Here is a 16,928-nt window from a genome sequence, read left to right as displayed (position 1 = left end):
GGTTCTTTGTTTTCACTTTTTATACAATTAGAGCCTGGTACAGTTTTTTTTATTAAAAAAGGTTAATCAATTGTGAAGAATTTGATCTCCTAAGTCGGACATAAATTTCTATATAAAAATATCCATGGAGTCTTTCTTTAAGTTCGTTCTACTGTTTTCTGCACATGAGGACATCAAAATTTAGATGATTTGCAGGTGAAGAGGTGAAGCCTCATGTCCTAGGTTCACCGTGAGTTGGAGGTATTCCCATTGAGAAGGTGCATGCCACTTTTAGAGTGGTTTTTCTTAAATTTATAGCATTTCCTTTAAAAGAAGTTAAATTTTGTATAATTAAATTGTGTATATTCATGTTTGCTTTGTTGCGTTATTATATTTTACTAAATTATTTATATTGAAACAGACAAACAACTGAAATTTAAAAGGAGTTGAATGAAACAAATTTCAAGGTGAATTATATGTCCAAATGATAGTAAAGGTAGTTTAGGCATTAAGTATTTTGGTCATATGATTATTTCTTCTCTGTTGTTAATAGGCTTGTAAAGTTCAGTTAAATAGGTTTCAATTATCATACATCAATGTATGATGATATATATGATCATTGCATATTGTATCACAACTTACCTAACCTTTTGTAAATGGGGGCAACATGTGCTTTTACTTTGTTTGTAATTTTTATTAGTTGAATTTATAATTTACATCACATGTTGTAGTATAACGAAGTTAATTTCTGTCTCATGTTATCGATTATTATACACGTCTAACATGTAGAGTCTTTTTCATATTTGTAGATACATTTGCTTATCATCCTTAATTATTAATTTTCTATTTATACATTTAAGATTTAAATAATTTAATTTTTCAACCCGTGTTGTACACGGGTACCTAACCTAGTTAATAATAAAAGTAATAATATCGATGATAGTTACGGTGGTTGTGTATCTCAAAAGCAGAAAGAGAGGCATGTTACTCGCACTACTAGAAAATAGATCTTTAATGACACGCCATGCGTGTCATTAAAGGGGTAGATGACCCGCCATCACGTGTCAAGGAAGGCCATGTCATAAAGAAAAGATGACGCAAATTTGTGTGTCTTATTTTTATGACAAACATTTATGACAAACATTATTGACATCCTTTTAATTTCCACATTAAATAATAACAAATAATATCTCATAATAACACTAAAATTCATATATAGCAAAATAATTCATTTCTTATAATATTTTATAACATACTAACAAACATTCAAAATTAACAATACTTCAAAGTTAACATTTCATTAACATTGATACGAACATTCATTGGTAAATAAATGATGCCACAAAAGTTGACCATTCAGTTCAAGTAACACCATGTATGGTGCTTCAATCTTGAGTGCATTTAGTTTGGGACATATACCCAAATTAAGAGAAGACCCACCTGCAAAAAAAAGCCAAGAGATTTATCATACATGCAATCAGTGATCAAACCATTATAAAAACGATCATGAAAACCATTCTTTTGACTAGATATTTTAACAATATGATAAAAGTCATAAAACCACTTAATGAGATGCATAACGTTGAAATTGTAATACATATGATTGGTTCACTTACTGGACTCAAGATTGCTTTTTCAAGGTGATCGCATCCATCCAAAAGACACTTTGCTCAAGATAAGGGCAATTAGTTCAATAGAAGTAATAGCACGACAACCAGCAAGGGAAAGACCAGTCAATGATTTGCTAGATAATTCAACAGCCGTCAAGCTCTGACGAATGAGTAACCAATCAGTATATAAAAGTATTTTTTATAGAAAGTCAGCAAGTACATCAAAAGCAAGTTAAAATGTTAAATACCTCGCAGTTGTCAAGAATCAATGATTTGAGCATGGGACATCAACTTCCATCACTAAAGACTTCACATATCGAATTTGTCAAAGATTCACAGTCTGTAAGGTCAACTTCTTGTAAACCCTGACATTGCAGCTCTAATGAAGTTAAGCTTTCCTGATTTTGCAAAACTAGTTTCTGCATACATATAACAAAAATTCAACATTGCAGATTACATCAGAAATAAGAATCCAAAAGAACAAGTATAATAACTAACTACACCATACTTGCAGTGACTTTGATACAATGTTGATTCGCTGGAGTGAAAGACAATTAGAGACTTTAATGGATGATAATACCGCACTTCTTAAACTCAAGTCCACAAATCTGCAACCACATTAGCAAGAAAAATTAACAATACATTTATACTGACAGAATATGTTCTCTTATAAAAGATATGTAGTTTGGTTTAGAGTTTTTATACTCGTGACAATGTACAAGTCTGATAGTTTGCAAGCGAGGAAGATCCAAGAAGACTGATGTCAATAAACTGCAATTATCAAGCTCCAAAACCTGTGAGGAAAAAAGTAAACGAAACAATTAAAGTTGAAAAAGTTAACTGCTAGTGTAACCAAAGTCATCAACAGAGAAGATTCTCACCTCTAACATATAGCTATGTGATATGGCAGCCATAGAAGCTGAAGTTATGCCTTCACAGCTATGAAGCTTGAGAACCGTAAGCATTGTCAACCTTACAGACTTCAAGCAAACAATGAAGGGTATGTATTATTAACATTAATGATTCAATTTGGATGACAAAACAAACACTAACAGAGTAACAGACAAAAACTACCTCAAGAGTAATGTTTGGACAGTATGATGCATTCAGAACATGAAGATTGGGACAACTTGAAGAGGTGTATTAGCCAGAATCATCCAAATGACCAACATTGATTTGAACAGAAGCATGGTCCTTTGAAGTGATCAACCTGTTGGTTGCAGAGCTGCAAACAAAGAACAATTATGTTAATTTAATATATCAACAAATAATTGTGTAAATTGAATTATTATAAAAGTTAAAATAACATACCACTTCCCGGGGATATCGAGATCCATGTTTTACCCTTCTTCGGTCTGCATCTTGGCGAGATCTTTGAGAAGCAACTAACTCTAAAAGCCAAAAATAAGAAAACAATTTAATGACAAGAAAAAAGATTATATACATTTTCATACTTTATAAATTTAGCAAAAACAAGTTAATCTAAAATAAAATGAAACTAAAGTCAATGTTCATTCCGGTTTCAGCTACAACGCTCGGATGGACTCAAATGAGTATCAGTAGAATCAAAAATAGTTTCATCACAAAAACACTACTTAGATTTGAATCAAGCTTGACAAGTTAAAAACAAACTAATAAGTTTCTCCATTGAACAACAAATGAATATTGAAAAATCAAATATTGAATTTCAAAATCATGAAACTTGTGCAGCTTAACAAAATAAACCAACAAATTATATAATTAATGATTACAATAGGATAATAACCACATTCAAATGTCTTAGCTGATAATAATGCCACCATTATTATAGGAATTGATATAGCCTAATTAGTTGCTTAATATTTGCCTTGTATATCTTTTCCATATTCATGTATATCTCTTCCTATTTTTCGGTTGTATGATGCATATTTAAAGGGCCTTTGTAAATCAATGAAATCAAGAATTATTGACCATAATCTCTTTTATGGTATCAGAGCCCTAGGTTCTGAATACTCTCGTTCTTTTTTTTTCTCTTTTTTCTCTTTTCCGATCACCTACTGTTTCGACAGCCTCTGACCCTATTCCCTGTTCCTTTTACTGTTGTCCCCATGGCTAAAGATGATGCCACAGCAGAAAGTTCTCTCAAACCTGTTGCTCTTCACCCAGCCTACTCGGTCACGAATATTCAAACAAAGAGTCGGACCCTAGACGGCTCCAAGGTGACTTATTCATCTTGGACTAAACTTTTCAAACTCCATGCCATTGCCTATAAGGTCCTCGATCACCTTAATAATACCCCACCTCCACCTGAAAACTCAGTCGATTATACATCGTGGAAGGAAATTGATGCCCTCGTGTTACAGTGGATTTATAGTACCATACCAGATGACATCCTAATTCGGGTCTTGGAAACCGAAACAACAGCACGTGCTGCGTGGGTCAAGATTGAGAAGATTTTTTTGAGTAATAAGAAAGCACGCGCGGCTGCCCTCGAAACTAAATTCGTTAATCTCACATTGTCAGCCTGTTCTTCTCTAGACGATTACTGCCAAAATCTGAAAGATCTCGCTAATCAACTTGGAGACGTTGATCAGCCCGTGACCGAGTCTCGACTTGTGTTACAACTGGTACGTGGCTTACCCGCTGAATTTGACACTACCGCCTCTCTTATCAATGCACAAGACGCTGACTGGGATCTAGCACTAAGTATGTTGCAAGATGAAGTAATTCGCCAAGCTGCACGCCAAAGCACACAATCTGTCCTCCTCATTCCTCAAGCCCCAAATCCTCACCCACCTTCTTCCAACCAGCCACCACCCTCTCAGCCTTCCCACAACCCTAACCCGCCACCTCAAGGTTACCAACGAGGTCGGGGACGGGGTCGTGGACAAGGTTACCGTGGTCGCGGAGGTCGAGGACGCGGGGGTGGATGTTTTCAGCAGCCTAACAACGGCCCTTGGTCTTATCAAACAGCCGGGTACCCTCAATGGGCTTGGTGGAATACGCCTCCATGCCCGTACCCAACTCAGCCAGCATGGGGTCCTCTTTCCGGTCAGCAGGACAACCTTCTACTCTGCAGGCTAACTTCATGTACCAGCAGCCTGATCAGAGTCAGTTCCCTCCTGCAGCCTCTTCGGTTCAACTACCGCCCGGATACAATGCTTTGTGCCCGTCCGATCTCCAGGCTGCTTTCACAACAACCGGACCCCACTAAGTTCATGGATACTGGGGTTGAACGACACGTCACTCAGGACCAAGGTATGGTTCAACGACCTTTATCTTCTTCTGTTAGTAGTAAAATTTTGGTAGGCAATGGTCAATGTTTACCAATATACGGATCCGGGACAGGTTTTCATACCGTCTTCAACCGCACATACATCCTACCCGATATCCTTTACAGCCCCAAAATCATTAAAATCTTATCTCTGTGTTTTACTCGCGATAATAATTTGTCTGTTGAATTTGACCCGTTTGGTTTTTTTTTTTGAAGGACCTAACAACTGGACGAATTCTGTCGCGCCACAATAGCACCGGGGATCTCTACCCATTCACCGCTCCTCAGCTTCTGCCCTATGCTTGTTTCATCACCACTACTTCATTACCTTGGCACGAGCGTTTTGGCCACCCTGGTGCTCAAGTTTTAGATGTTCTTAGTCGCAATTTTAATTTTCCATGTAAAAAAAACAAGTTTTTTTTTGCCATTCTTGTCAATTATCTAATAGTAAAAGACTTCCTTTCTATGCTTCAAATTCTTTCAATTTTTCACCATTTGACATTATCCATTGTGATTTATGGACATCACCGGTAACTAGTAAAAGTGGCTATAAATATTATATGGTTCTCATTGATAATTTCTCCCACTTTCTTTGGATTTATCCTTTAAAATATAAATCTGAAACATTTACAACTTTCACTAAATTCCACCAATTAATTGCTACCCAATTTAACAGAAACATCAAAACATTCCAATGTGATCTAGGGGGTGAATTCGATAACAATGCTTTCAAAACCTTTGCTAATCAACATGGTTTACTTTTCAGATTTTCCTGTCCTCAAACCTCTTCCCAAAACGGCCGGGCGGAGCGCATGATTCGTCGCCTAAATGACATCATTCGCTCCCTACTCATTCATGCCAACTTACCACCAATGTTTTGGGTCGAAGCACTTCACACCGCAGCCTATCTACACAATATTTTACCAACAAAACGTCTATACTTTTACACACCAACATTTTCCCTATACCTACGTCATCCCACATATGACCATTTACGAGTTTTTGGTTGTGCATGCTACCCGAACACATCTGCCACACAACCACATAAACTACACCATTGTTCGGTTCGATGCATATTCCTTGGATATCCCCCGGATTTTGGAGGCTACAGGTGCTTTGACCCCACCACTGGTAGAGTCCAAATCTCTCGTCATGTCACTTTTGACGAGAACACCTTTCCATACACAATCCCATCCACTACCAGGTCCTATGCGTTCTTGGATGATTCAATCCCTCCACCTTTCGTTTTCCGTACCCCAACTCGGCCCACAACAGCCGCACACCAGCCCCGCCCCCGTATCACACCCTATCCCATTACCTACACCCGCCGAGCTAGACACGTACCACCCCCATTGACTGCTCAGCAGCCTACCACTTCTACACAGCCTTCGGCCACAGTCCAAACACCTGCACCCACTGCAACTCCGACAACACCCCAGGGTCACCCCACACAACCAGCACCGAACCCTCCAACTAACACTCATCCAATGGCCACCCGCTCCAAAGCCAGTACACGTCAGCCCCCAACTTCCCAGACATTTGTATCCACATCCATCTCTCTTGTTCCAACAACCTATGCCAAAGCCTTCGGGGATCCTAATTGGTTGCATGCAAGGCAAACCGAATTTTCTGCTTTACCGGTGAATGATACTTGGGAGTTGGTTCCAAGGCCGAATGATAGACCGATAATTAGATGCATGTGGTTATTTCGACATAAGTTTAAGTCTGATGGTTCGTTGGAATGGTACAAAGCTAGGTTGGTTGTTAACGGGAAATCTCAAACAGTTGGAGTTGATTGTGAAGACACTTTTAGTCCGGTTGTTAAGCTGGCTACTATTCGGACGGTTCTGTCCTTAGCAGTCTCTCGGTCTTGGCCAATACATCAATTGGATGTTAAAAATGCCTTTCTACATGGGCATTTAAATGAGGTTGTATTTATGCATCAACCTCCCGGATTTGTGGACAAACGTCATCCGGAGTTTGTATGTCGTCTCAAAAAATCTCTATACGGGCTTAAACAAACTCCCAGGGCGTGGTATACAAGGTTTGCCAACTTTATTCTTTCAATGGGATTCAAAAACAGTGTATGTGACAATTCTCTATTCATATATCACTCCGGGACGGACATGGCTTACGTGTTGCTGTATGTGGACGATATTGTTCTTACCGCTTCATCTTCTGTTCTACTACGGCAGATTATAGATATGCTTTCCAAGGAATTCTCCATGACTGATTTGGGTAATCTGCATCACTTTCTGGGCATCACGGCCACCCGCAGCAACAATGGTCTATTTTTATCTCAGGCCCAATACACCAAGGACATCATTGCACGTTCCTCCATGACGAACTGTAAACCATGTGTCACCCCAGTCGATTTGGCAGCCAAGCTGAGTGCAACAGATGGTGCTCCCTTTAATGACCCCACACTTTACCGAAGCTTGGCTGGAGCATTGCAATACCTCACTTTTACACGTCCAAACATTTCTTATGCGGTTCAACAAATTTGCCTATTCATGCATGATCTGCGTGAACCTCACTTTACTTTTTTGAAGCGTATTATTCGGTATTTGCAGGGCACCATAGATTACGGCCTCCATATAACTCCTTCGGTTACTACTTTAGTTGCATACTCTGATGCCGACTGGGGTGGCTGCCCGGATTCCCGTCGCTCGACTAGTGGATATTGCGTTTTCTTGGTGATAACTTAATCGCTTGGTCCTCTAAGAGACAACCAACCATTTCAAGATCTAGTGCCGAGGCCAAATACAGAGGTGTTGCAAACGCAGTTGCTGAGGCCACTTGGATTCGTAATCTTCTTCTTGAATTGCACACTCCGTTACAACAGGCGTCTATTGTGTATTGTGACAACGTTTCAGCTGTTTACCTTTCAGATAATCCGGTACAGCACCAGCGTACTAAGCACATCGAAATTGATATTCACTTTGTCAGAGAAAAGGTTCGTATAGGCCATATTCGGGTTTTTCATGTTCCGTCTTCCTTACAATATGCGGATATTTTCACAAAAGGAATCTCACGACAATTGTTTCAATCTTTTAGGTCCAGTGTGAACGTCTGTCCGCCGCCCGTTCAAACTGCGGGGGTGTCTTAGCTGATACTAATGCCACCATTATTATAGGAATTGATATAGCCTAATTAGTTGCTTAATATTTGCCTTGTATATCTTTTCCATATTCATGTATATCTCTTCCTATTTTTCGGTTGTATGATGCCTATTTAAAGGGCCTTTGTAAATCAATGGAATCAAGAATTATTGACCATAATCTCTTTTAAAATGATGCACAAATAAAAAAATAACACCATAAATCAAAGCTAAACAAATCAGAAAACACAATCAAATTAGACAAATGGTACAACATTAGTGTGAAATGTGAACTTTTTACACAGGTCTGATCCCGGTTATGGATTTTAACTATTTTTCGGTTTCGGGTCGGTTAACACTTGGTTCGGTCCGGTCTTATCAGTTTGCTCACCCCTACTAGAAACATTAGAACTAACATGTCTTCAGATTAAACCTAACACTTATGCATCTCCAAATAATCTGAATAGTGAACCTATTTTAAGTTTAACCAAAATTTATGCACCAGTTTAAGTTTAACCAAAATTGAAGGCTGAAATTGATATGAAATGCAGTTAAATCCGGACTTGAGTAAGAATGTCTCTTCATTCTATAAACAACACAGTTAACAACAAATTCAATACCAAAAACCACACCTTGATTCAATTTTTTTTTTAGGTTTTATTTTCCAGATTAATCATGGTTTCTGCATCCAAGATAAGATCTATAGATTTTTTCTGGTCATTAATTTTCAATACATTTATTAATATATGTTGTCATCTTAGATATTTGATCACGTTGCATGCCTATAGCATATGCATTTTCACATATTGTGGATCTTTCACATAATTTATGTTTTATTTTTTTAAATTGATGCAGGAAAAAGAGATTTGACAGAGGCATCATTATCAGGTGCCGGGATTTCAATTATAGCCGCCATTTTCATTATTTTTCTAAATGGAATGGTAGGAAGCCTTCGTTGGTTCAAGTTTTATATATTTCATGCATACATATATATATATATAGGATGAGTATCATTACAGAACTGTAAAATTATTTAAGAACTTGAAGGAACCCTTAAAACTTAACGTTTTTTTATAAAAAATTTTGTATGTTAATGTTCTTTGAGATTAGTTTTATCATTGTTTATATCTATATCTACAATTACAATTTTGAAAATTAGTTTTTATACACATCTATGTTTTGTTTGACACTTATGTAAATTTGTTAGTACATAAATTTTACATATATGTAAACTTGTGATTAATATATGTAATCAAAAAATTTTATATAAAATATGATAAAGCTACTCTTAAATAATGTTAATATATAAAAGAAATTAAAAAATTGTTTTGTTGTTAAGGGTTCCTAAAAGTTCTTAACTTTTTTAGAGTTCTTCAACCACATATATATATATATATATATATATATATATTTGTGTTGTGCGTCGCGCTCAATTGTGATCAATTATGGGCATATATTGTACACCAATCAATTAAATTACATCTTTATGTTGCAGGAGTTACGTAGTTATCTGACTATTAAAACCTCAACTGCTATTATAATTGATAAAGGCTCTATTGAAGACACCGTACGCATAAACTTAAACATCAGTTTTGGTTTATGACATTTGTGACAATCTTAACTATTTATGAGTTAATTAAGTACATATAGAAATAAGAATGATTATTGTGAAGGTAAAATAGGTTCACTACACTTAGCACTTATATACTAACACAACAAGAGATTAAGCAGCTTAAACCTAACCAATTTATGCACCAATTTAAGTTTAACCAATTTATGCATCAACAGATCCATAAAGCCAATTTACGCCCCAATTTTACACAAGTAAGAGATTATACCGTAACCAGTGAGTAATAAGAGCCGTAATCGTGAATTAGATGCAGCAAATCCTTAAATCCAGAGCCGTAATTGTGAATCTGATCTAGCAGATCCGTAAATCCAGTGCCGTGAATCAGATTGAGAGATCGATGATGAGAGATATAGAGACAGATGATGGATTAACCAAAATTGAAAAGTGAGATTCAGCCCTAGAAATGAGAGGTCGATGAGATGAGAGAGGGTTTTTGTACTTGGTTTTTTTTTAATCAAAATTATAAAGTGACACTTAAAAATAACACACACTCAAAAGTGTAGCCAGTACTTTTTTTAAACCTTTTATGACACTAAAACATTGACAAGTAAAAATTTTGATAAAAGAAGACAATATTTAGTGACACGCGGTTTTTACACGTCATAAAATTACCATGTGTCATGATTAGCGTGTCATTAAAGGTATATTTTCTACTAACGTTAGTCTAAAGAGGTTAGGTTTTGATTAATTAATTTTGATTGAAGATATTTTTGTAAGACAGAATTACAGAAATTGTATTTTATGTTTATATCAGATTTCACTCGTTATCATTTATCTTCAAAGTAACATGATTTGTACTTTACGTTTTCAAAATGCTACATCGTTTGTCCTTTAATCCTAACTCAGTTACTTTTTCTCGTTAAGTCAGGTCATGTGATACGCACATGAGGGCAAAATAGTCATTTATCTATTTAATTAAATAAGAAAACATTTTAATAATTAACCCTCTCTCTCTCTCTCATCCACCAACACCATTATCTTTTTCCAACTTCATCTTCTTACTGTGCATCACCATTTTCCGGTAGCAACCACCCATTTCCGGCGACACATGTAAAACCCTTTTCATTAACTTTTTCATCTTCCGGTCTGAATCCTTGATGTAAAAACGTTTTCCAAATTTCCGGCCATATGTGGCATCTCACCCGCACAAACTTTCCAACCACCTCACACACCCTTATCCTCAACCATTTAACCACTAACCTGAGGTGTATTGCAGCGGCGGTTACCTTTTAGACATCAATGGGGAGGATCAGGCTCCGTACCCGTATCCAAACGCACATCCCGGTCATAGCTCCGGACGCATATCGGAAGCCTAGAACATCCATGTTGGTGGTCACCGGGTGGCCGGATTTAGTGTGCGTTACCAGAGACCGGGTTTTTTGTGGTCGGATTTAGTGTATTTTACCCGTAGATGGTTTTTTTTGCCCGGATTTAGTGTTCTACCGGAGATGAGGTTTTTTTGGTCGCCAGATTTAATGGCTTGTGGTGGTGGTGGTGGTGGTGACACACGGTGGTGGTGATAGGCGGTGGTAATGGGTTATGATGGGTTGGTGGTGGCTGTATGTAGAAGAAGAAGAAAAATAGATAAAAGAAAACGAGAGTGAAAAAGAAAGCATTTTATATATAATTATTATAAAATATTCAATTTTTAATTAAATAGGTAAATGACTAATTTGCCCTCATGTGCGCCTCACATGACCTGACTTAACGAGAAAAGGTAACTGAGTTAGGGTTAAAGGACAAACGGTGTAGCATTTTGCAAACGTAAAGTACAAATCATGTTACTTTTAAAGATAAAGGATAACGAGTGAAATATGATATAAACATAAAGGACAATTTCTGTAATTCTGTGTTTTTGTAACCATGTAATCTTTGCTAGGAAGCAACTTATGCACCACTTAGTTTGTTAGTACAAAATTAACTGTTCAACATTTTTTAAAACTGATTGTTTTCGTAATGATAGGTTGCGGAATTCGAAAGAACTTTTAGAGAATGTTAATAAATTCCAAAATCCATTTCGTCGTCCAGTAGCGACAACCGTATTTTTGATTGGTACTGCAGTGGCCCTTTGGTTGGGTATTGGTGCAACATTACCTATTGATAAATCCCTAACTTTAGGTCTTTTTTAAATTGATTCAATTGTGAAATAAAATATCACGACGTATGTATCTAGGGAACAGTCGCTTCAAAGTGAATTCTCCTTAGATACATCTATTCAATTAAATTATGAATCTATGTTGATTCCGAATATATTAATTGTCCTAAAGATTCAAAACCTATTTTCGTTTCGGCCCTTTTCTAAATTATAAAAAAAAGATGAAAAAAATTCAATGGGTTTAAAACTGATTTTTCGATTGGATGTTGGTCCAGCCTACTACGAGGATCCCGTATCCAGCAACCCAACCTATACAAAGGGCATCCATCAAAGCCCCTTTACTAGATTGGAGCTATGAAGCTTACCTTCTTTTTATTAAAAGGGAAAGGGCTTTTTCAGCTGGTGCGCAGTAGCGCACTTCCGTTTTCCCTTGACTAGTAGGGATCCCGTGGTTCCTATGCCGCCGCCTTTCCCGGTCCTTTTCTTTTAGTGCTTTGACCCAAAGCGATAGCTTCTAGCTAGTTCAGTGGATAAGATGGCTGCGCTCCAGCTCACTCAAGAATGGGCTTATGCACCACTTAGTTTGTTAGTACAAAAGTAACTGTTCAACATTTTTTAAAACTGATTGTTTTCGTAATGATAGGTTGCGGAATTCGAAAGAAACTTTAACCATTGGTATCGTTTTGGACCATAGGTGTAGGAAGCTCTCTTTAAAAAGTTTACAATCCAATGTTCAAAGGCTTCAAGGAAAACCAAGGCAAAATTATAAATGTTAGTTCAATATTATAAACTATTTGTTTTTTCCATACTTTAATAGTTATGTGCTTAATGATTTTATTCATTAAGGTAGGGGACTCTACACCATAAGAGCTTGCAACGTCACCCAGATTCAAGGTTCGATATTGCCTATTGTTAGGAGAATGTCGCTTCTGAATTTTAGAAGGTTACTGAACAGATGAGGCTGTTTATTGTGTATGCTAAATTGCAAGGTTACAAGGCTCGAGAACGCCACCCAGGTTCAACTTTGCATCATGATCCGTTCGTACGGTTTGTTTACAAACCTACTTTTTATTATTATTAACTAAAAATAATCTGTTTTGCTTTCAGGTCACGTACTTAAATAGGTCGGCTTATTTGGGCTTGGAAAAAACACAACCGGTTTGTCCACGTCATCTTACCGGGCTCTTGGCGAGTCTATTGCCACGCTTGCAAAGGCTAATTAAGCGAACAATGTTGCCATTGTTGTTGCTAATCTTGATTACTTTAGCTCGGTATTGAAGCTTACAGTTGCATCAACAATACCAACTGGTATTTTTGGTTTTTTACTATTATGCCCTCATGAACTTTGTTGTTTTTTGAGTTTGATTGCTGTGTTATGTTATGGTATTAAGGGTATTACATAGAACTAATGAAGATAACAGTTCATTGTACAAAAGAAAGGTCCAAAAAAAAGTTCGGAAATTGCAATAAATTGAAAAAAAAAATTGCAAAAATGTTCAATTTTTTTTTTTTTTGGAAATTGTAATAAATTACAATCCTTCTATTAGTTCTATTGTTAAGGTAGATAATGGGTTGGGTTGGGTCGAAACGGGTCATGGTTCGGAACGGGTTATGGTTGAAACGGGGTAGGGTCGAAACGAGTTATGGTCGAATCGGTCACTTAAAAAAATTGTTTTGGTTCGGGTCGGAACGGGTTAGGTTCAACAGGTTCGAGTTAGAACGGGTCATGGTCGAAACGGGTCAAAACGGGTTTCTAGTCAGTTTTTTTAACCAATGAATCAGCGCATTTTCAGCACGTTACAGCTCGTTTTAACAGCAAAAGCTCGTTTAAGCGATTTTATCAGTTCGTTTCGGCACCTAACAGACCGTTTAAGCGATTTTTAGTTCGTTTCAGCACCGAACAGCCCGTTTAAGTGATTTTTAGTTTGTTTCAGCACCGAAAAACCCGTTTAAGCGATTTTTCAGTTCGTTTCAGCACCTAACAGCTCGTTTAAGCGATTTTTAGTTCGTTCCAGCACCTAACAGCTCGTTTAAGCGATTTTTCAGTTCGTTTCAGCACCGAACAGCTCGTTTAAAAGATTTTTCAGTTCGTTTCAGCACCGAACAGCTCATTTAAGCGATTTTTCAGTTCTTTCCAGCACCGAACAGCTCGTTTAAGCGATTTTTCAGTTCGTTTCAGCTCCGAACAGCTCGTTTAAGTAATTTTTCAGTTCGTTTCAGCACCTAACAGCTCGTTGAACCGGCCCGAAACCCGTTTTGACCTTTCCGACCTGGACCCATTCCGCCCTGGACGTGTTTTGGCCCGAACCTGTTGACCCTAACCCGTTCCTACCCGAACAAAACAACCCATTTTGGTCAAAACGTGCTGAAACAAGCTGTTATGTGCTGTAACGAACTGAAAAATCTCTTAAACGAGCTGTTAGGTGCTGAAACAGACTAAAATATAGCTTAAACGAGCTGTTAGGTGCTGAAACGGACTGAAAAATCGCTTAAACGAACTGTTAGGTGCTGAAACGGGCTTAAAAATCGCTTAAACGAGCTGTTAGGTGCTGAAACGAAATGAAAAATCGCTTAAAAGAGCTGTTAAGTGCTGAAACAAATTGAAAAAATCGCTTAAACAAGCTTTTGTTGTTAAAGCAAGTTGTAACGTGTTGAAAACACTTTGATTCGTTGGCAAAAAATAACTCACCCGAAACCCGTTTTGACCTTGACCTGTTCTAGCCCTAACCCGTTCCGACCCGAACCAAAACAGCCCTTTTTTTAAGTGACCGTTTCGAGCAAAATTTTTTTGAACATTTTTGCATTTTTTTTCAATTTTTGCAATTTATTGCAATTTTCCGAACTTTTTTTTGCAAATTTTATGAATTTTAAAATTATATTTCGCATTTTTTCTAATTTTCGCAATCTTTAAAAGTTATTATGCAAAGTAAAAACCTTGAAAAATAAAAAAAACGTAGATTACCTGCTATCTAGGTAATATATCTAGAATTGGAACAAAAATAAAAGTTTAGTGACCTGATTGGAACAAAAGTTTTTATCAGTGACCTGATTGGAACAACTTTCAAAGTTGGTTACTATTTTATGGAGTAATCCACATTAACAAATATGTTTATAAAAAATAAATTTTTAACAATTTTTTTATTCGATACAGATTTGTTACTTTCAGAGGTGCAACTAAAGAACCTCGCTTTATTTGAAATTCAAAACTTCCTCTTGCGAAATAATTGTAGTCTGCGTTGTTTTCCTACCATGCCTTTCCCTGATGATGATTCTATAGCGGCATCAACAAATCGTTTTATGAACGAGGAGCTGGCATACGATACACAAGTTATGACGGGTGAGTTTGAACGAATTTATAATTCAATAACAGATGAACAACGCAATGTGTATAACGAAATAATGGAAGCAGTTGATGCAAATAATGGCGGTGTTTTCTTTGTTTATGGTTATGGAGGGACGGGAAAAACATTTTTATGGAAGACGTTATCTGCTTCCATAAGATCCAAAGCAAAAATCGTTTTAAATGTTGCCTCAAATGGTATAGCATCTTTGTTACTTGAGGGAGGTAGAACCGCTCACTCTAGATTTCTAATTCCTATAAATTTAACTGAGGATTCTACCTGTTCAATAACAAAAAATCCAGATATTTGCAACTTAATGAAGCAAGCTGATCTGATTATCTAGGACGAGGCTCCTATGATACATAAACATGCATTTGAAGCCTTGGATAAGAGTCTAAAAGATGTTTTAAAAGGTGTTAAACATAATAGTTCTCAACATCCATTGGGGGGGGGGGAGTTGTTTTTGGGGTGACTTTCGTCAAATCCTACCGGTAATACAAAATGGATCACGTAGTGACATTCTTAATGCTTCACTCAGTTCGTCCCACATTTGGTCCAATTGCAAGGTTCTTAGGTTAACCAAAAACATGAGGTTAACCGTCAGGTGTCACCCATCAGATTTTCAACAGGCCTCCCTGTTTGCAGATTGGCTGTTGGAACTTGGTGAAGGTAAACTTTGTGGTCACAATGATGGTAATTCCATTATAGAAATACCAGATGATCTTTTGATCGGTGATTCATCTGATCCAATTTTGGAACTTATTGATTTTGTATATCCAGCATTATTGGATAATTTTAATGTTATTTCATATTTTCAAAAAAGGGCCATACTTGCACCTTTAAACGAGGTTGTCCAAGACATTATTGACGGAGTTTTAACTTTCTTTCCGAGAGAAGAAGTTGAATATTTAAATTCTGATAGTATAGACAACTCTGATAGTGTTGGGCCTGGTTTCGATCCAACATTGCACTCACCAGATTTTCTAAATGGTTTAAAGCATTTTGGTATGCCTAATCATAAATTGGTTTTAAAAGTTGGTGTGCCAATAATGTTGCTAAGGAATATTGATCAGAAAAATGGTTTATGCAACGGAACAAGATTACAAGTTATTCAATTGGGGAGGCGTTTTATCGAAGCAAAGGTTATTTCGGGTACTAACATTGGTCATCGCACTTACTTAACTCGTAGTACTCTAACTCCCTCAGATAAGAAATTGCCAATCAAGTTGAAACGAAGACAGTTTCCAGTTGCAGTTTGTTTTGCAATGACAATTAACAAAAGTCAAGGCTAGTCACTAGCAAGAGTTGGAATATATCTTCGACATTCGGTGTTTACACATGGTCAGTTATATGTGGCTATATCCCGAGTGAAGAGTAGAGCCGGTGTTAAAATGCTTATATTAGATAAGGAGGGTAAAGTTACAAATAAAACTACAAATGTGGTTTATAAGGAACTATTTAGTAATATATGAAGTTGTTATTTTTAATCTATCGAATGATTGTAAAATGCATTTTATTTTCGTTTGAAAGTTATGTTTAACAAAGTTTTAATTTTATTACCGACGTTATTAACAAATGTATATTCTCTTATCGTCGCCATATGTATGTATGAATTTTTTTTCCACTTTCATTTATCGGTTGATGTTATAAAATTTAATTGTTTCCACCCGTGGCGCCCACGGGTCAATAACCTAGTTACATATAAAACAACCATATTTTAAAAAAATTTAGATGTAACACAACAAATTTAATTAACATTTTACATCTATATCTAACATTTTACATCTATATCTACATGTTAAAACAATTGTTTTCATCAAATTTTGACATATAAAAAATCGTTATTATTAAAAATGCATGTAAAATAACATTTTAAATTAGCGTATTACATGTAAAACTAACATTTTCATCATTTTACTT

The 16,928-nt window shown here is 36.6% G+C and overlaps 1 protein-coding gene across 2 annotated transcripts; it reads right to left on the bottom strand.

Annotated features, from left to right (window-relative positions):
* Positions 1–1,772: 1,772 nt before the first annotated feature.
* LOC143619024 (uncharacterized) lies at positions 1,773–10,006 on the bottom strand. Of its 2 annotated transcripts, XM_077091055.1 has the most exons (7): positions 9,781–10,006; positions 2,901–2,980; positions 2,664–2,814; positions 2,471–2,569; positions 2,295–2,383; positions 2,098–2,197; positions 1,773–2,008 (listed from the first exon to the last, which is right to left on the bottom strand). In XM_077091055.1, the coding sequence occupies exons 4-7, from the start codon at positions 2,552–2,554 to the stop codon at positions 1,877–1,879; spliced, it is 405 nt and encodes a 134-aa protein (XP_076947170.1). In that variant the 5' UTR covers positions 2,555–2,569; positions 2,664–2,814; positions 2,901–2,980; positions 9,781–10,006; the 3' UTR covers positions 1,773–1,876. The 2 variants fall into 2 exon arrangements, with proteins under 2 accessions (XP_076947170.1, XP_076947171.1); XM_077091056.1 differs by lacking the exon at positions 2,901–2,980.
* Positions 10,007–16,928: the final 6,922 nt, after the last annotated feature.

Source organism: Bidens hawaiensis, unplaced genomic scaffold (assembly GCF_021521415.1).
Source record: "Bidens hawaiensis isolate Kalapana, Puna unplaced genomic scaffold, B.hawaiensis_p1.1 tig00002355_1, whole genome shotgun sequence".
NCBI classification, from domain to species: domain Eukaryota; kingdom Viridiplantae; phylum Streptophyta; class Magnoliopsida; order Asterales; family Asteraceae; genus Bidens; species Bidens hawaiensis.
This window is presented reverse-complemented; position numbering and strand designations above follow the sequence as displayed.